The following is a 20408-nucleotide window of genomic DNA, read 5'->3' as shown; positions in this document are numbered from 1 at the left end:
AGATCCGAGAACATTATGAAGAACTCAATATACTTCTGTGCACAGCGCATTAGTCACAAATCATGCGAGGTTGAGCAACGCTGGTAGCAGAGAGTGGACTTTAAAGACGATGATAATAAGGCAAAGTAGATAAGATCCGAGAACATTATGAAGATCTTAATATACTTCTGAGCACAGCACATAAGTCACAAATCATGCGAGGTTGAGCAACGCTGGTAGCAGAGAGTGGACTTTAAAGACGATGATAATAAAGCAAAGTAGATAAGATCCGAGAACATTATGAAGAACTCAATATACTTCTGTGTACAGCGCATAAGTCAAAAATCATGCGAGGTTGAGCAACGCTGGTAGCAGAGAGTGGACTTTAAAGACGGTGGTAATAAAGCAAAGTAGATAAGATCCGAGAACATTATGAAGAACTCAATTTACTTCTGTGCACAGCGCATCAGTCACAAATCATGCGAGGTTGAGCGACGCTGGTAGCAGAGAGTGGACTTTAAAGACGGTGGTAATAAAGCAAAGTAGATAAGATCCGAGAACATTATGAAGAACTCAATATACTTCTGTGTACAGCACATAAGTCCCAAATCATGCGAGGTTGAGCAACGCTGGTAGCAGAGAGTGGACTTTAAAGACGATGATAATAAGGCAAAGTAGATAAGATCCGAGAACATTATGAAGAACTCATTATACTCCTGAGCACAGCGCATAAGTCACAAATCATGCGAGGTTGAGCAACGCCGGTAGCAGAGAGTGGACTCTAAAGACGATGATAATAAAGCAAAGTAGATAAGATCCGAGAACATTATGAAGAACTCAATATACTTCTGTGCACAGCGCATAAGTCAAAAATCATGCGAGGTTGAGCAACGCTGGTAGCAGAGAGTGGACTTTAAAGACGGTGGTAATAAAGCAAAGTAGATAAGATCCGAGAACATTATGACGAACTCAATTTACTTCTGTGCACAGCGCATCAGTCACAAATCATGCGAGGTTGAGCGACGCTGGTAGCAGAGAGTGGACTTTAAAGACGGTGGTAATAAAGCAAAGTAGATAAGATCCGAGAACATTATGAAGAACTCAATATACTTCTGTGCACAGCGCATCAGTCACAAATCATGCGAGGTTGAGCAACGCTGGTAGCAGAGAGTGGACTTTAAAGACAGTGGTAATAAAGCAAAGTAGATAAGATCCGAGAACATTTTGAAGAACTCAATATACTTCTGTGCACAACGCATCAGTCACAAATCATGCGAGGTTGAGCAACGCTGGTAGCAGAGAGTGGACTTTAAAGACGGTGGTAATAAAGCAAAGTAGATAAGATCCGAGAACATTATGAAGAACTTAATATACTTCTGTGCACAGCGCATCAGTCACAAATCATGCGAGGCTGAGCGACGCTGGTAGCAGAGAGTGGACTTTAAAGATGGTGGTAATAAAGCAAAGTAGATAAGATCCGAGAACATTTTGAAGAACTCAATATACTTCTGTGCACAACGCATCAGTCACAAATCATGCGAGGTTGAGCGACGCTGGTAGCGGAGAGTAACGGGATGGGTGGCCGCTTGACTCCTGAGAATTTCTAGGGCTTCGGCCCTGCCCACACTGACGTTAATGTAGCACATGTGGTGTCTCCTTAGTCATGTGTGTGTGTGTGTGTGTGTGTGTGTGTGTGTGTGTGTGTGTGTGTGTGTGTGTGTGTGTGTGTGTGTGTGTGTGTGTGTGTGTGTGTGTGTGTGTGCGTGCGTGCGTGTGATGTTTGGTGTGGCTGCTTGCCTGTTTTATAATGCAAACCCACCGAGATACCAAGCTGCAGTTTAATATAACTTCCCCACTCAGACACAGTATACCGACTCTGAGCCGACCTGCCCTTGTGTTAGCTCATTAATACCGAGAACCAGACAGGACAACAACAAGTACTAGTGTTTAACGTCTTAAGGTATGACTGTATGACGCGGCCTGGGATCGAACCACCGACCTTCTGCTTCCAGGGGAGACGCTTTACCACTACACCACTGAGGCGGTCAATATAAGGTAGGTAAGAGAAAGAGTGTCATGAGAAACCATTTTCATTTTCATTTTCTCATAGGTGTATTTCTTTTAAATACAATTTAGGCTGAATTTCCGCATCCGGTAATCTGTTTACCGTCCAAGTAGAATTCGGCATTGCAACCACCGCAGTAGTTTGATCTGAAAATATAGGACAAGATTTAAAAAGCAAATACAATCCCATTGTCTGTATAACCGAGAGTGAATATGGTTTTACGCCGCGGTTAGCAACATTCCAGCGATATTCACGTCGGCGTATAAAGGGCAACTTGTTGAAGATGAATATGTGATATTGCTGTCAATAATTCATTGGTTAGACAAATGCAGTTACCAAGGGGAATGAGGCAAGCAAGAATGATGTCATTCAACACCAACTTTGTATGTCAGCTGATTTAAAAAAATATTGTGCTCTTGACGTTCATGAAAATTACACTGTGAGTGAGAATGGCTTCCCGCCTCTTTTAGCAATATTACCTTGGGGGACAGCAGATATTGGCTTCACATAGTTTACCCATGTGGGGCATCGAGCCCGACAATATATATGTTTTATACATCGCACTACAACAACAGTTAGATCAAGACTGGAGTGTGTAGCAGTCCATGTACTTCAACGTGGAACACTACACCACCATGTCGCGCCTTAGACATTCCGGCATGGTAATGGTGTCCTAATACTTGGCGCCATCATCAAACCTTTCAGTAACATGCAAAATGTTTAATTAAATTAAAGAAGGCAATGAGTGTGGACGCATGAGGTGTGTGTGTGTGTGTGTTTGTGTGTGTGTGTGTGTGTGTGTGTGTGTGTGTGTGTGTGTGTGTGTGTGTGTGTGTGTGTGTGTGTGTGTGTGTGTGTGTGTAAGAGAGAGAGAGACAGACAGAGACAGAGACAGAGACAGAGACAGACATAGAGAGACAGAGACAGAGACAGAGAGGCATAGGGAGACAGAGACAGACAGACACGAGTTGCGTCCCTTAAGCGAGCACGAAACGTATACTTTTCTAGATTTGCCAGAACCAGCAGCACGACACCCCAACGTATCGACATGTACAGGTAACACACTGCGGTCTTACACCCACTCGCTCAACGTCTCCAGGTGTACAGGTAACAACACACTGCGGTCTTACCTGCAGGTTGCTGAAGGATGCGATGGACATTTGGCGAACATGCATGGGTCAACGAAACAGTTGACAATCGTGACCCCGGGTGGACAAAGGGCACCTGTAACACGGACATTGCACATGCTCCTACATGCGGAAAATGAATAGTTTCACCACGTTGATGATCTTGTAACACTCAGCTGTCAGATTCTAGTTATTACTTAAATTTAGTAAAAATATTGAGCAACAGGTATTAACCTTTTCCCCTGTTGGGATTCAGGCTGGTCCCAGCGACCTAGATCAGACTCGATGATTAAGTGTTTCGAGCCCCAATGACGTTGATCGTTGAGTATACTATCAATCACTGGATTGTCTGGTCCAGACCACTGCCTTAGCGCTGTCATATCACGGAGTGCTGCGTTAAATAACCAACACACACACACACACACACAAGCACACACACACATAGTTGTTGTATGTAAACTGTGAAGGATACCCACGTGTCTGGTGTTTCTTCGTACACGAGGATCCTCCACACGCTGTTGGGCAACAAATCTCATCTGAAAGGGAAATCATATACATGTCCTTGCTTTGCCACTGGATCTATAAGAAACGATATGGAGAATAGTATATGAGCACGCATGTCATACTGATTTGGAGAAACGAATGTCATAATGCATGTATTTACCGAGCGAGAGCTTGGGATATACATGAATTCTTACACAAATAAAATCAGTACCACTCAAATAGGCGTGTAAAAAAATCTTAATAACCCAATAAGCTCCCCGATAATGTTGTCTGGATGGTGGCAAGATTAGATACACTGGTGCGCTTGAAAAGGTATTTACACTAGTGCACAAACGGTCTTCTATAAACAGTGATGCTTACACAAGGCTCTCTGTAGTACTGAGTTTACAAAAGAATGTCATAATTTGCATATGTTTTCAATAAGGGTGGAATGATCGTGTGATTTTTTTTTTAAATTTGAGGTTTACACGATATACGTCATTTCCATTGTACGAGAGGTCGGTCACATGACATATATGAACGACACAATTGGACGTTCATGCGTTCTTCTCGAGACTGTATTCTTGAAATGACTTCAACACTGACGGACTACTTCCACATTCCTGGGGAAACCCTGGGATATCACTTGCACGAAGACACACCAAAGCGTTGTTTCTGATCGTATAGATCCTTTAATCTTGAACTCAGCGTATTAGCATACATTGAGAAACGTCAGAGAATTTGACTGCATGATCGTTTATGAATATTCTCGCAATGACTCATCCTAGCGAACAAAACGAAGAAATGCACATCCAAACTGTCGTAGTATCGATCTGTGTCTTGATTGACAGTGACAGTCTACAGCAATCTATGAATTTACCTTTAAGTTGTTATCTAGTTGACACATCTTTAAAATCACCTTTCAATGATCGGCCAATTGACCAATGATGAACAACACATGTAACCGCCACAGATTCATTAACAACTTCGGAAATCTCTCCCGTCACGTTTATCGTGTAGGCCATTTTGACGTCGCAAGCTCCGACTTTCATACAGTTTCGCCCTCACTCTATAGCCTACTCTAAGGTTCCTACCCAATGAACTAACACAATGTGAAGTCAGTTCTTAGATAACCTTCCCTTATAAGCACATTACAACATGACGTCACTTTGCTTCTTTGGTGAAGAAAATAGATACGACGTCATAACATCCGAGAACGTTTATGCGCATGTCAGGGACCTCACTGCACACGATGTTAAGAAACGTGTGAAAATGCCACCAAGACAGTGTCTTGATGAAAAGTCACCATGGCAAATTATTGGGGAAATAGGGGGACTGACGTCTACAGCATACGTTGCCCGTATGCATGGCAAACTATCTGGGAAATATGGGGACAGACGTCTACAGCACAAGTTGCCCGTATACATGGTAAATAAATGGGGAAATAGGGTGACGGACGTCTACAGCACAAGTTGCCCGTATGCATTGCAAATTATTCGGGAAATAGGAAGGCGGACGTTTACAGCACAAGTTGCCAGTATGCGTGTCATAAGTCCAAAAGAGTAATTTCTCCCCTGTGGAACCGGGGGTGTTGAAAACAGATGTGGGTGTGGCAGGCCTAAATTCACGACAACGCAACATGATCGTCTCATTATAGTCAATGCCAAGAACCGAGTCAAATTTGACGCAAAATCAAGAGGGAGTTTTGCACCATGACGGGAAGACGAATTTCACCAACAGCCAAAAAAGGCTATTTCAAGCCCGTGTGAAAGAGGGACGTATTTTGAAGGCTGGGACATTAATAACTCACGACATGCACCAAAGAATAATGGGGAAATAGCAACACCGCTCTGGGTGTGAGACATTGGCGTCTGTCAGCCTGCGATTCACAGATTACAGGACACTTTGTTGGCGACCAGTATGTACGACCTAGGACCTTGGACCATGATCGTTATGGGGTGGTAGTGTAACGGTGTGGGGTGGGATCACACGCTGATAGGAGGACCGATCTGCTAATACTGAACTGAACTGCATGTTCACCAAATCTAAATCTAACCAAACTCACTCACTCACTCACTCACTCACTCACTCACTCACTCACTCACTCACTCACTCACTCACCCACCCACCCACCCACCCACCCACCCACTCACTCACTCACTCACTCACTCACTCACTCACTCACTCACTCTGCCAACCTACCATCTGTACAGCCGCCCGAAGCTCCACACATGAAAGCGCAGATCCCGACGCTGCCAGGTTTGATGGGTGGACATTCTGTGGGATAAATACAGCGTTTCGTGCAGTGCATATATGCTGGATCAGCATACAGATCACACTAAACACATGCCTTCGACATATCTCACAAAATTCACATGACAACATAAAGAACTTATACATTATATCAGATGTTATCATGAATAATTCAATGGTTCACATTGTGAACCTTATGCCTTTGAAAAGGTTAGGTCTTCACATTAATTGTACATAAATTTCATTTTTAGTCCTTTATAAATGGGATTTCGCTATATTCTTCCTTGGACCAGCCAATGATTGGTCTGTTTTGTTTGCTGTTTTACGCCACACTCAGCAATATTCCAGCTATATGACGACGTCTGTAAATAATCGAGCCTTAACCAGACATCCCAGTGACTGATATCATGAGCATCGATCCACGCATTTGGGGTGCTATGTCATGCATCAACCAAGTCAGCGAGCCTGTCCACCCGATCCCGTTAGTCGCCACATACACCAAGCACAAGGCGGTAATGTTGACCACAACATGGGCACTGCCGTTCATGGCTACATTGCTGTTCTTTGCTCCACACTGATGAACGCCTCATACAATATTTTCCACTTACGATGCTTGTAAATACATGTGTTTGTTGCTTTATATAAATATTTAATCTATACTGACCACTCGAATGACTTGGAATCAGGGCTGAAAAAAACCGAATGGACAGATCTATATAAAAAATATAATTACATCTTGGAATTCAGAACCCTAGATGTTTGCATGGTTTATGTCAGATGGAAGCGTTAACGTCTCTGCCGACAGGTTGCCGTTTAGATCCTGGTCCTATTCATTGACAGGTTGCCGCTTAGATCCTGGCCGTGGTCATATTCATTGACAGGTTGCCACTTAGATCCTGGTGCTATTCATTGACAGGTTGCCGCTTAGATTCTGGCCCTTTTCATTGACAGGTTACCGCTTAGATCCTGGCCGTGGTGCTATTCATTGACAGGTTGCCACTTAGATCCTAGTGCTATTCATTGACTTGTTGCCGCTCAGATTCTGGCCCTTTTCATTGACAGGTTACCGCTTAGATCCTGGCCGTGGTCATATCCATTGAAAGGTTGCCACTTAGATCTGGTGCTATTCATTGACAGGTTGCCGCTAAGATCCCGGCCCTTTTCACTGACAGGTTGCCGCTAAGATCCCAGCCCTTTTCATTGACAGGTTTCAACTCAGATCCATGCCACATTCATCAAATGCCCACGCACTGTCAGAGAAGCTCAGTAATACTAAAGTATAGTTGCAATCAGAGATAAGAAAGTTTCTACTGTGGTCGCAATTTGGCAGATGGAAAATCAATACCTAGGCACTGTTAGAGACGCTCCATATCACTTATATATACAATCATTGATAAGATAGTGTGTACAGATTGGAATGCAAAAGGTGGTAGTATTTGTATGTTTGATGTTTAATGCCATACTCACAACTATGATACTCGTATCCTATATCGAGTAACCATGTCTTGTTTGTTTCATTTTTAGCCACCATCAAACTTACGTACATGCTTTAATTTCCCCGGCAGTTAAGCTTGGGAATATAGACTTTGTTTAATGCCATACTCACAACTATGATACTCGTATCCAATATCAAATAACCATGTCTTGTTTGTTTCATTTTTAGCCACCATCAAACATGAGTGTAAACTTTCCTTTGCCCGGCAGGTTATAGTTAGGAGCCGCTTCGAGGCATTTTAGTCAACGATCTTAAAAATACCAACCCTACATTCCGTCAGAATCAAGCTATCATGTACGTATAAGACACCAGAGGACAATGAATCAGAACACAGCTTCATGCATTGCATGATACGGCCGACTGAAATTATTTCTTGGGTCCTTCAATGCGTAGGCGTTATCTGGCAGTGTGTACCCTTGATTGATCACCACACACCCGTGTTTGATGGAGGTTAAGCATGAACCAAACAAGGAATGGTTATTCCATGGAGATACGGGTATCAGAACTGTGTTCAGGACCTTATGTTTGCAGTGTGTCGGTTCCTGTTTTCAGCCTGTCACAGTTTTGATAATGTTTGCACATTTGTGGTGAAATCCAGGTTCCATGTACCTTCTTTTGCCTGGCAGTTTATCTGATTGTAACCATTACCCTGTGGTCAATGTAAGATCGCCACAGGCTCGCATTGGACAATCTGTGAGAAAGTGAGAGAGTGAGTATGATTTTACGCCGCTTTAGCCATATTCCAGCAACGTCATGGCAGGGGACACCAGAAATGGGCTTCACACATTGTACCCATGTCGGGAATCGAACCCGGGTCTTCGGCGTGACGAGCTAACGCTTTAACCACTAGGCTACCCGACCGCCCCTGTGAGAACGATGATACGGCGTTAAACAACATGCTCTCACACAGTGAGCCTCACAGGGTATTGACTCATATGTTTGTTAAGTCACCGAAAATGGCCTTGCCGCCGTGGTCTATTTGTAATTGTTCTGTTGAAAGTTTGGGGACATTGCTGAATTGCATATGTAGCTAATTTATATCTAATTTTGTCTACAGTTTTCTGTGACAATTCATTTTTGGCACATGTGTTTTACAATTCCCATCTTACTGTTAGTTGTTCAGGTTTTTTCTTCAGCAACTAACTTCATAAAATATGTACAAATATTTGTCGTGATAATGAAAGAGACACCAATGATTTGAACAGTCTACCACGCTGTTTCAACAGAGTTCCAACAGAAGCTATGAGTGGAATAGTGCAACTAGTCAACGATTAATGCATTCGAACGAGTTTTGTTTCTTTCCTAAATGTGCCTGTGTTGATATAACATTCTGAATAGCATTTTATTTTATATTTGAGATTTAAAAAAAAAGTCAATAGGGACATTATTTTGATGCAAATAGTATTTGACGAACAAGGAGTTTGCCGCCTGGGAGTGAGTGAGTATGGTTTTACGCCGCTGATAACGATATTCCAGCCCTATCACGGTGGGGCACGCAGGAATGGGCTTCACACATTGTAGCCATATATGGAATCGAACCCGAGTCTTTGGCGTAACTGGAGTATGCTTTAACTACGAGGCTACCAGGCTGCCGCCTGGCTTTAAACACAGATCATTAACTTATTAAAGCTTAACAACAAAATGCCTGATGTGAAGACATTTGTGGCTTCTGATAGAATATCATTATGTAGCTCTGCAGTAGGGGTAAAGGTAATATTATAAATACATGGAGGACAAAGCCATGCATTACCTGACAAAGCCACAGTACAGAGAGCAGCACAGAGAATCAGGACCTTCATGGTGGTATCAGCGACTGGGATAGGTTCACTGGAGGCGTACACCTAGAACACATTATCAGTCAACCTCCGCGTCAGCTGGACAGCTGCTACACAATGATAAACACTGGGATTAGATTAAACGAAGCACGTGTGACATCTACAGATATATTTCACGAAATGTCAAACAATTTAGTTGTGAGACTGAACCGGAAACTGGCATGGCGACGTCGAGAAATATAGCTGATAACTTTGTTTGTTGTCTGGTATCCCAGTAATACTCAGTATTCCAGCTCTATGACGGCGGTCTGTAAATAACTGAATCTGGGAAAGACAATCCAGTGATGACATCAATAGCTTCAGAATGACACATTTAGGGTTCGATGACTTGCATTAACAAAGTCAGCGAGACTTTAAGTCGCCTCTTACGAGAAGCATGGGTTGCTGGAGATCAATTCTAACCCTGATCTTCACTGGTGACGTCATTAAAGAACAAAAGAAAGAAGATGCGGTTTGAGCTTTTACTTCAAGACGAACCTTATATTTCGATTGTAACTCGCACGTTACATATGTGCTGCATACGACAGTTTTGGGGATAATAATTTTACCCAAAAATTTACACGATTACCAGTAGTGTGAATATGATTGTACTGTTATGCATCATCACGAAAACCTGCGCTACAAAAGTAATTATTTAAAAGATCCTTAATTGTTAGATTGTTCAAAGCCGTGTTAGGGGCGGTGGGGTAGCCTAGTGGTCCAGGCTTTGGCTCGTCACGCCGAAGACCCGGGTTCGATTCCCCACGCGGGTACAATGTGCCAATTTTCCGGTGTCCCCCACCATGATACTGCTAAAAGCGGCTCACTCACTCTCTCACTCACTCAACCACTCAACCACTCAACCACTCACAGCTGCGTTAAATCATCTTGTTAAATCGTATGAGTTGGGATCAGGAATCTCTCTCACTCACTCACTTTATTCCTAGGCTAAACTGCCGGGGAAAGTATAAAATGTACGTAAGTTTGATGGCGGCTAAGAATGAACAAACAAGACATGGTTTTAGGATCGGGATGTACATGTATTTGTTATGGGAATCATAGTTGTGTTTTTGACATTAGGTTTGCAGTGTTTCAGAGACTATTTTCAGAACTCCAACTTGGAAGTGTAATTTCTTTTGCCCTGCAGTTTATGTCACGTCACAAGTATGTGTCTAAGATGCATGTGTCAATAACTATTTACGTTAATAACACGCTTAAGAGACAAATCGTTTGCACTACTTTCATTATCCAATACCAAACTAGCGCGTTTTGTTAATTCTTTATTCCGTTACCCATGGGGATTGGTCGTCGTATGGGACGACTGCACGAATCGTGTTGCCAGGCTCGGTGACTTGGTTCATTGCGTGTCATCGTACTCCGAAAGCGTGGATCTTGTCTCTGAATTTAAATCACTAGATACTTTGAAGCCGCCCTCATATAGTGGGAATATTGCTGAGCGCGGTGGTAAATAACAAATACATTTGAACCGTTGTATGTATTTTAGCTATGAAATAGGTTAATAGGTCCGTGTTTCTAGTTTCTACCGTTATCTAGTTTCGTGGATCAAAGACATCAGACATGTCTAATCGCACTAACATCTGTCATTTTAAGTATTCTCCCTGTTAGGTTTGGTATCTGGTCAGTGCTAATGAAAACCATGAAGGTTCTGTTGGTCTGTGCTGTGTTTCTTGCTGCAGCTCTGGCTGGTAACGTGATTCATTTCGAGTGAGAGAGTGAGTGGGTGGGTGGAGGGGATAGGTGAGTTTAGGGAGTGAGTGGGTGGGTGGGTGAGTGGTTGAGTGAGTGAGTGGGTGGTTGAGTGGGTGAGTGGTTAAGTGGTTGAGTGGTTGAGTGAGTGAGTGGGTGAGTAGGTGGGTGGGTGAGTGGTTGAGTGAGTGAGTGAGTGAGTGGTTGAGTGAGTGGTTGAGTGGGTGAGTGAGTGGTTGAGTGAGTGAGTGAGTGAGTGAGTGAGTGAGTGAGTGAGTGAGAGAGTGAGTATAGGTGTACGCCGATTTTAGAAATATTCAGCAATATCAGGGCGGGGGACACCAGACATGGCTTCACACAGTGTGCCCAGGTCGGGAATCAAACCCGCTTTAACCACAAGGCTACCCTAACGGCCATTATGTTCTGTGGGTAGGATGTACACACACAGAGGAGAGTACCATCATGGTCCTTTATTAATTTCTTACAGTGTTTCGCGGCTGACACAATTTATGGATAACAACTTCTTTATTTTATTGCAATAGTGACATTTCGCTGTAGATCCAGTAGAACAGTATTAGTGTCTACATCGAAACGTCGCTACTGCATTTAAATATAGAAATGGTCACCCATAAATTGCATAAACTGTTTCATCCGTATGCGTTATATTTTGAAATGCCTATCAAATACAGTGGGTATATTTAGAAAACCAACCCTCAATGTAGATTTTGAGTGTACTGGTGTTTAACTGGATTTTGACTTTAATGATTTCGTTACTACTATCCTAACAACAGATATTAATTTCAGTGAACGTAAATTTTCCTCTAGGGACACCGGGTGGTAAGTATGCCTTTTTAAAGTTTAATATAACTATCTAAAAATCAGTGAAAAAATGTGTAACCTGTGCTGGGTTTTTAACTCCTTTAAGCACTCTCCCCGCCACGTCACGGTGAGGGGCACAAACAATGAGTGCTCCACCCACTGTACCAAGATATGGAGTCGAACCCGGTCCTTCGCCTCAACGAGCAGACCGTAGAAAGTGTTGACCACCTCCCGCTATCTAACAGTGTGTTACTTCCAGCATATTGTTTTTCATTGGTACAATTGTGCTGAGTAAGCTCGGAAAATGAATTGTAGATTTTTTTAATTAATTGCATGTGGCAGAAACGATCGGCTGAAACATCGCCAACTGTGAGTTAGTGAGTATGGTTTTACGCCGCTTTTTTGCAATATTCCAGCAATATCACGGCGGGGGACACCAGAAATGGGCTTCACACATTGTGCCCATGTCGGGAATCGAACCCGGGTCTTCGGCGTGACGAGCTAACGCTTAAACCACTAGGCTACCCGACCGCCCTACTCGCCCACTGTGGCTATTAACACCATCTATATATATAAGTGTCAATATTTCTGACTAAGTGCAACATCAATTCGGCAAATGCAAAATCCTAAGTATTGACTTGTAATAATAAGGTACCTTTTTTAATGCAAGTCATCTAGTCAGTTCGTCTAGTCAGTTCGTCTTGTCAGTTCGACTACAGTAATTGTGGTAGGGTGGGATGATGCTTCCTGTTGCAATAACAGTACATTAGCAACATTGTAGGGGGCGGGACATTCTTACAATATTCTTCATTTGAAAATTGTATCAGCTAGCTTATCTTGTCCTATTTAGATAATAAATCAAAATTCGTCTAACTGCTGTCCATATCTTCTGGATCTCACTCGCTGTTCCGCAGGGTGTCCATTCCCGATCCGCTCGCCATATTCCGGAATCTGCCCCGTGATGTGTGGAGGTGATGACGGACCTGGCTGCCCTGAAGGTGATGGCAACTAGATCAGCTTGATATTAGTGTGTGCGTGTGTGCAGCCGTGTGTTGTGAGTCTTGTGGCGGCAGTGTTTGTTTGTTTGGTGTTTAACGCCGTACTCAGCAATATTGCAGCAATATGACGTCGGTCTGTAAATAATCGTGTCTGGACGTGACAATCCAGTGATTGACATGGTCAGTATCGATCCACGCAATTGGGATACGATGACAAGCATAAACCAAGTCAGCTAGCCTGACCACCCGATCGCTTATGACAAGCACAGTCGCATGGCAAACATGGATTGCTGAAGACCTAACCTACCCCGGATTTTCACGGGTCTCTTGTAGTGATAGTGATGTATACCTCGTACTATTGTATAGACATTGCCAGTCCTGTAGTGGCAGTGATGCTTTTGTGAAAGTGTCGTGCATGTATTGTCACGACAGTGTTGTACAGGTATTGTCATCCTCGCAGTGACAGTGTTGTACAGGCATTGTCAGCCTCGCAGTGACAGTGTTGTACAGGTATTACAGCCTCGCAGTGACAGTGTTGTACAGGTATTATCAGCCTCGCAGTGACAGTGTTGTACAGGTATAATCAGCCTCGCAGTGACAGTGTTGTACAGGTAGTATCAGTCTCGCAGTGACAGTGTTGTACAGGTATTATCAGTCTCGCAGTGACAGTGTTGTACAGGTAGTATCAGCCTCGCAGTGACAGTGTTGTACAGGTAGTATCAGCCTCGCAGTGACAGTGTTGTACAGGTAGTATCAGCCTCGCAGTGACAGTGTTGTACAGGTATTGTCATCCTCGCAGTGACAGTGTTGTACAGGTAGTAGCAGCCTCGCAGTGACAGTGTTGTACAGGTATTGTCAGTCTCGCAGTGACAGTGTTGTACAGGTAGTATCAGTCTCGCAGTGACAGTGTTGTACAGGTAGTGTCAGCCTCGCAGTGACAGTGTTGTACAGGTGTTATCAGCCTCACAGTGACAGTGTTGTACAGGTATTGTCATCCTCGCAGTGACAGTGTTGTACAGGTAGTATCAGCCTCACAGTGACAGTGTTGTACAGGTAGTGTCATCCTCGCAGTGACAGTGTTGTACAGGTAGTATCAGCCTCACAGTGACAGTGTTGTACAGGTAGTGTCAGCCTCGCAGTGACAGTGTTGTACAGGTGTTATCAGCCTCGCAGTGATAGTGTTGTACAGGTAGTATCAGCCTTGCAGTGACAGTGTTGTACAGGTATTATCAGCCTCGCAGTGACAGTGTTGTACAGGTAGTATCAGCCTCGCAGTGACAGTGTTGTACAGGTATTATCAGTCTCGCAGTGACAGTGTTGTACAGGTAGTATCAGTCTCGCAGTGACAGTGTTGTACAGGTATTGTCAGCCTCGTAGTGACAGTGTTGTACAGGTAGTATCAGTCTCGCAGTGACAGTGTTGTACAGGTAGTATCAGCCTCGCAGTGACAGGGTTGTACAGGTATTATCAGTCTCGCAGTGACAGTGTTGTACAGGTAGTATCAGTCTCGCAGTGACAGTGTTGTACAGGTAGTATCAGTCTCGCAGTGACAGTGTTGTACAGGTAGTGTCAGCCTCGCAGCGACAGTGTTGTACAGGAAGTATCAGCCTCGCAGTGACAGTGTTGTACAGGTATTATCAGTCTCGCAGTGACAGTGTTGTACAGGTAGTGTCAGTCTCGCAGTGATAGTGTTGAAAACGTGTTATTCATTAGCAGATGCTGTCAGTCTACCTTGCTGTTGTATGGCAGATCCACATTACCCTGTATATAAAGTATGATGTAGCTAATAAGTTACTTCCCTGCTGTCGTTTATCCGATGATGTTCTGACTTTTTTCTGTTCTCACACAGGAACGTTGTGCTGCGGCACCAACTGTGGAGGAAGCATGTGTGTGGCCCCGGTTCAGACACGTGAGTTGGACCATCCCCATCCTGACATTATGTGCTCCACTAATTTGAAATGATCCTTTTATATATGAAGACATATATTGTCTCAGAAGACTCAGAGAGGAATGGTTTCTTCCTGACATAATATGCTCCACAGATTTGTGGATATTTCGATATGTGGACCGATATTGTCGTGGTGCACTCACAGAGTCAGTAAATGAGTTGTTGAACAAGTATATAATGATTTACTCAATTATTAACGTGACATGTTGTATTGTACTGCGGTCGATACTGCAATTTGTTTTGGAAAACCACTTCCTCTTTGAATAAAAAAACGAGTCGCTCATTTGTTTCTGGGATGGGCTGGAAGGGTGGGTGTGAGGTTGTGGGTGTGAGGTTGTGGGTGTGGTTGTGGGTGTGAGGTTGTGGTTGTGGGTGTGAGGTCGTGGGTGTGGTTGTGGGTGTGGTTGTGTGTGTGAGGTTGTGGTTGTGGGTGTGAGGTTGTGGGTGTGAGGTTGTGGGTGTGGTTGTGGGTGTGAGGTTGTGGATGTGGTTGTGGGTGTGAGGTTGTGGGTGTGAGGTTGTGGGTTTGAGGTTGTTGGGTGTGAGGTTGTGGTTGTGGGTGTGGTGGGGATGGGGGTGGTTATGGTGGGGATGGGAGGGTGATTGTTGTGGATGGGGACGGACGTATTGTTTTAGCGACAACATATGCCACATTTTTTTTCTGCTGCAGGTAGAACCAGGCATATCAAACATATTTACATCAAGACATCCAACATATCCAGCAAACTACTTTGTTAGTTTGACCAACCCAAATATTGTTTTCAATTAATTTCGTGACCAATTTTTTATTTTTGAAATCCCAAGATATCACATGGATTTACAGCCTCATGTGCAGCGGGTAAAATATGGAAAGATATGCTCTTCCATCAAATCAATTTTGTCTGAGCTAATCTCTATGCATACCTTTGTTCCAGCTGGGAAATAGACACATTCAATAACTGGCAAGACTCCAAATAAAAACTGACATTGCATTTGGTTTTCCGAAGTCATTGCATTATATTAACTAACATCTGTTTTCCGGATTTTAGTAATAAGCATAATTTACAAATAATGACATCAGGATATCGACTTTTCACACAAGGCACTCACAATCTCACCCAACTTAGTGCTTACTGTTATAAAATCAAGTTTTGTCATCTTGACCTTCAGATGGTGAACATCATATTTTGAAATTATCCTATAAATATTTGCACCGTATTCTAAACTTTAGACATTGGTGTTCGTGAGTTAATTTTAGAAACATAGTTTTACCATGACTATCTTGTGTTTGGATTAGAAGAACCTACGATCGTAACATCCAAGCAAAAAACAAATATCCGTTGGGATTGTTCATTTTGATGGAGGGGAAACATATGATGGATTATCGCTTGATAGAATAGTTGGAAACATTTCACAGATGCTAATTCATTGACCCTGTCAGGGATATATCCCTGGATTAAACTGGGGTGTTTGCAAATACTGCTATCACCAGCCCCGTCGTTGCCATTTCGTCAAAGTGGTTTGTGTGTGTGTTGTTTGACGCCGCACTCAGCAATATTCCAGCTATATGACATCGGTCAGTAAATATCTGGAGTCTGGACCACAAAAACCACAAATCATCACGAGCCTCGATCACCGCAATTGAAATACGATGACATGCATCAAGCCTTAACCACCCGATCCCTGTAGTCGCCCCTTACGACAAGCATAGTCACCTCTTCTGACAAGTATATATATGAGCTGCCGAAGAACTCATTTTCTCAAAGCTTGACCGTCTTAATGTCTTACAATATTACTTCAAGACCTCAACCCAAATAAAGAATATTTATCTATGACTAAACACTTCCCTCGGTCTCAGAATTTCTTTTTTTACAGATTTGATTTAAAACGCATCTCCATCAAAACGCATGGTTATTCTTATATCGGCATATCAGAAACGAATCATAGCTTTCTCTACCTCAATGTATGATTGCTGGTCAAAAGGTTCTAAGCCTAAGTAAACACGTCAATGTAGTACAGTGATTGAGTAGTTCATTGCACGTATATTTGGTCTGGTGTGGCCGTTTGTATATTAGTGATAGCCAGTTGAACGTGATACGGGTCCAAATGGACAGAGAAACGGAAAAGAACGAGTACCGGGCAGTCATCAAGTTTCTGACTAGTGAAAAGTTCTCTCCAAGATATTCATGAGAGCATGTCACAAATGTATGTGGATAAGTGCCCTAGCTATTCCACTGTTTAACGTTGGACAGCTGTATTAAAGGATGGGAGAACAAGTCTTGACAATGACCCGAGGTCTGGACATCCTTCAACTTCCATCAATGAAGATTCAATCAAAGAGAAAGACTTTTTACCATTGCCGAACTTATAATGTCAAATACCTAGGTCACGTGATCTCTGGAGAGCGTATCAAAACAGAACCTGATTACGATGATGTCCATCGATTTCGTGGATTCTCTTGATACTTAAGACGTTTTGTATGTCAGCAATATGTTTCATGACTACTTGTAAGGCAACTCATTCGCTGAAAAGACTGGCAACACTACCCTCACTTATGCCCTCAAGTCCACTAAGTTTGATGCAAACGGGCATCACTGCCACGCATAACTTGCCACCTACGACTTTTTGCTTGAGTATGTAGGAATGACGATGGAGAATGTAATGTAATTTACTAATCTTATCAAGTGCTGTGGAGACACTTGCCCTAACTAGACCACCTCCGTGGTATAATGATAGAGCGTCCGCCCAGAGAGCGGAAGGCCAGGGGTCATGCCAAAAGACGTCAAAGGATGGTTCTTGTCCGGCGCTCAGCATAAAGGGGCTAAAAACAAGGACTGGTCGGCTCGGAGCCAGTATAGTGTGTCTGAGTGGGGTATTCATGTAAAACTGCGGCATGGTATCTCAGTGGGCTAGAACTATTAATCTGCATCAGTCCAGACTTGTACAAGCAGCCCCCCACCCCACCCCTGGATCCGCATCTATTCTCCGCCAGCAGGACTCGCTCACTGTCAAAGATGACCGTCTTCCAAGGCAAAAATTTACATATGTTGAAGCACCCTACTATCAACCGAGCCTGGAAGATATGATAAATCTATATGTGACAGCATATTAGTGGACATATATGTAGCATATGTTGGACATCTTATTAGTGACAGGACCATGGCTTTATTTAAGACATGGTTTTACTGGAGGGGAATGATAACAGGTGTGGAAAAAAAATATCAGCAGCTGCCAGAGGTATTGTATATTCTTCGGAAAGCTCCAAACTCAACTGAGCATGCATCTTTAGTTAGCATCGAAACCACTCAACCTATGGAGATGGTGACTCAGCTTTTCGAAAAGGATACACCACCACTGACAATGCTTTTATCCTATATTCTATAATTCAGAGATATCTATCAGTGAAACGAGGGAAGCTATATGCTGTATTCGTAGATTTTGCAAAAGCTTTTGACTCTGTGAAAAGGGATAACTTGTGGTCACTCTTTCAAAGACATGGGCTAAGTAGCAAAATTGGAAAGTTATTATGCTCTCTATATAAAAATGTGAAGGTGTGTGTCCGGAACAATGGCGCTATATCGGATACTTTTGTAAGTAGCAGGGGTGTCCGACAAGGGTGTGTATTAAGTCCCTTCTTATTTTCCTTTTTCATAAATGATTTGGCATATCAAATCCAAAATACCTGGCCTGCAAAAGCAAATTCATGTATTAGAGAGTTATTGTGACGAGTCAAAACTTACTGTAAATATGGATAAAACCAAAGTTGTAGTTTTTTAAAAATGGTGGTAACATATCCAGAAAAAAAAATGGTTTTACAGAGGGAAGCCTGTAGAATTTGTTCCATTTTATAAATACTTAGGCTTGTGATTTACAAGTAGATTAACTTGGTCAAGGAATGCACATAACATTTAATTGCAAGCCAAGACAATTTGTGTAGGCATATTAAAAAGTCTTAGAGTTCTGGACAATGTTACATATGATGTTTATTTGAAAATATTTGATACAAAAATAAGCCCGATGCTATTGTATGGATCAGAAATTTGGGGTCTAGCTCTATAGAACATTTGGATGTTATTGAGAAAACACATTTATATGCATGTAAACGGTTCTTGGGGGTAAAATCTAGCACAGAAAACGCAAGGGTATATGGTAAATGCGGACGGTTTCCCATGTATATCAATAGCTATTTAAAGGTTATTAAATACTGGGTCAAGCTATTAAATATGCCATCTTCAAGATACCTGAAACAATGCTATAATATGATGCTTCTATACGACAGCCATGGGAAACAAAATTGGGCATCAAAAGTTAAAAACATGTTATACGAATGTGGATATGGTTATATTTGGTTACAGCAATATGTAGATATGCCACAACATTTCTTCTCCCGTTTGACACAGACTTTAAAAGATATTTACATTCCAAAATGGCATGGTTCTTTGTCCAGTTCTAGAAAAGCAAACTATTACACTACATTTAAGACTACTATTATACTAGAACCTTATCTATTAAGTTTACATTTACATAAGTTTAGAACAGCTCTTTCCCGATTCCGTTGTGGCTCACATGATCTATTTATTGAAACAGGCAGATATGAAGGTATTGTAAGAGAACACAGACTTTGTAGGATTTGTAAAACTGATTGTACTGAAGATGAATATCACTTTTCATGTGTATGTGCAGTGTATGAAGATTTAAGAGCAAAATATCTAAATAACTAATTCTACCTCAACCCAAACGGGAACAAATTTTGGAAATGAATGACTTGTGATTGTACAGCAACTATTAGAAATCTATCAATGTTCATTTATCACATCATTGTTCACTGCAGCATTCCAGAAAATTCACACTCTGATCAAGGCTGGAACCGGAAGGTGATATCCCCAAACAGTTGTGCAGCATATTGGGCATACTGGGACTACTATATAACATGATGGGTAATGGACAATGCAAGCGGTTTACGGACTCAGATGCTCAGTACTCGGGAGAAGCAGCAAAAGGCAAAGACGAAAGATCATCTTTCTCACTTATTGTATGCCTATAATTGTTCACTCCCAACTTACTCGTGTTTGGCAGACATCATAGGCTGTCTGTTGACGCTGCATTTGGTACAACACTGGCCAATATTTCATCACCAGCTAATAAACACTTTTTGCGGCTCTAGTGAGGAAATTGCATACTGCATAATCGGTGGAAAGAGGCGTATTACATGATAGATTCTGAACTTCAAAATCAGCCTCGTGTTTTGACTAGACGCCCAGTGGCTGGACATAACGTACCACGCCTGGCTACACATATATTTTAAAATAACTGAAAATGAGACCATCCATGCATAGTCAAAGAGTCCCCCATTACAGAGTCATCCCAATAACCACAGCGAAATTGTACACTTGAAACCTCTACCTAAATGAGCTTGCAGTCAATATGTATCAACAATATTGGAGGAAAAAACAAACGTAACCATTTATAGCATGGATAATTAATTATCTTGATAACAGAGGATTTGTCACTGAAATGGGAAAAGTTGTTGGTCATAATGTGACCTCATGATATCCCAATGGAATAGCCTATCACGGACCCTAATTCAATCATATGCATGATACGAATAGTCTCACATGGATTTCTCAGCGTGAATGAAGTACCATTCACTCACGTGTGCAGTTCAACATATTTCTCAGAAAAGAGCAAGAACACGGATAAACAGTGCACAGAATGTGACATTTATGAATTAAAAGCAAAGA

At 42.4% G+C, this 20408-nt stretch overlaps 1 protein-coding gene across 2 annotated transcripts; it reads right to left on the bottom strand.

Moving 5' to 3' along the window:
- Positions 1 to 2051: 2051 nt before the first annotated feature.
- Positions 2052 to 9271, bottom strand: LOC124123027. 2 transcript variants are annotated; one of them, XM_046486269.2, is made up of 6 exons: positions 9153 to 9271; positions 6572 to 6595; positions 5857 to 5931; positions 3648 to 3707; positions 3175 to 3268; positions 2052 to 2190 (listed from the first exon to the last, which is right to left on the bottom strand). In XM_046486269.2, exons 1-6 carry the CDS (start codon positions 9199 to 9201, stop codon positions 2112 to 2114), a joined length of 381 nt encoding a protein of 126 aa, XP_046342225.1. In that variant the 5' UTR covers positions 9202 to 9271; the 3' UTR covers positions 2052 to 2111. The 2 variants fall into 2 exon arrangements, with proteins under 2 accessions (XP_046342225.1, XP_046342226.1); XM_046486270.2 differs by lacking the exon at positions 6572 to 6595 and having other exon boundaries at positions 9153 to 9248.
- Between the last annotated feature and the right edge of the window lie 11137 nt (positions 9272 to 20408).

This window comes from Haliotis rufescens, unplaced genomic scaffold (genome assembly GCF_023055435.1).
Source record: "Haliotis rufescens isolate VD_foot unplaced genomic scaffold, xgHalRufe1.0.p SCAF_14, whole genome shotgun sequence".
Classification (NCBI taxonomy): Eukaryota; Metazoa; Mollusca; class Gastropoda; order Lepetellida; family Haliotidae; genus Haliotis; species Haliotis rufescens.
The sequence above is the reverse complement of the archived record's forward strand: the minus strand, read 5'-3'. Positions and strand labels throughout refer to the sequence as shown.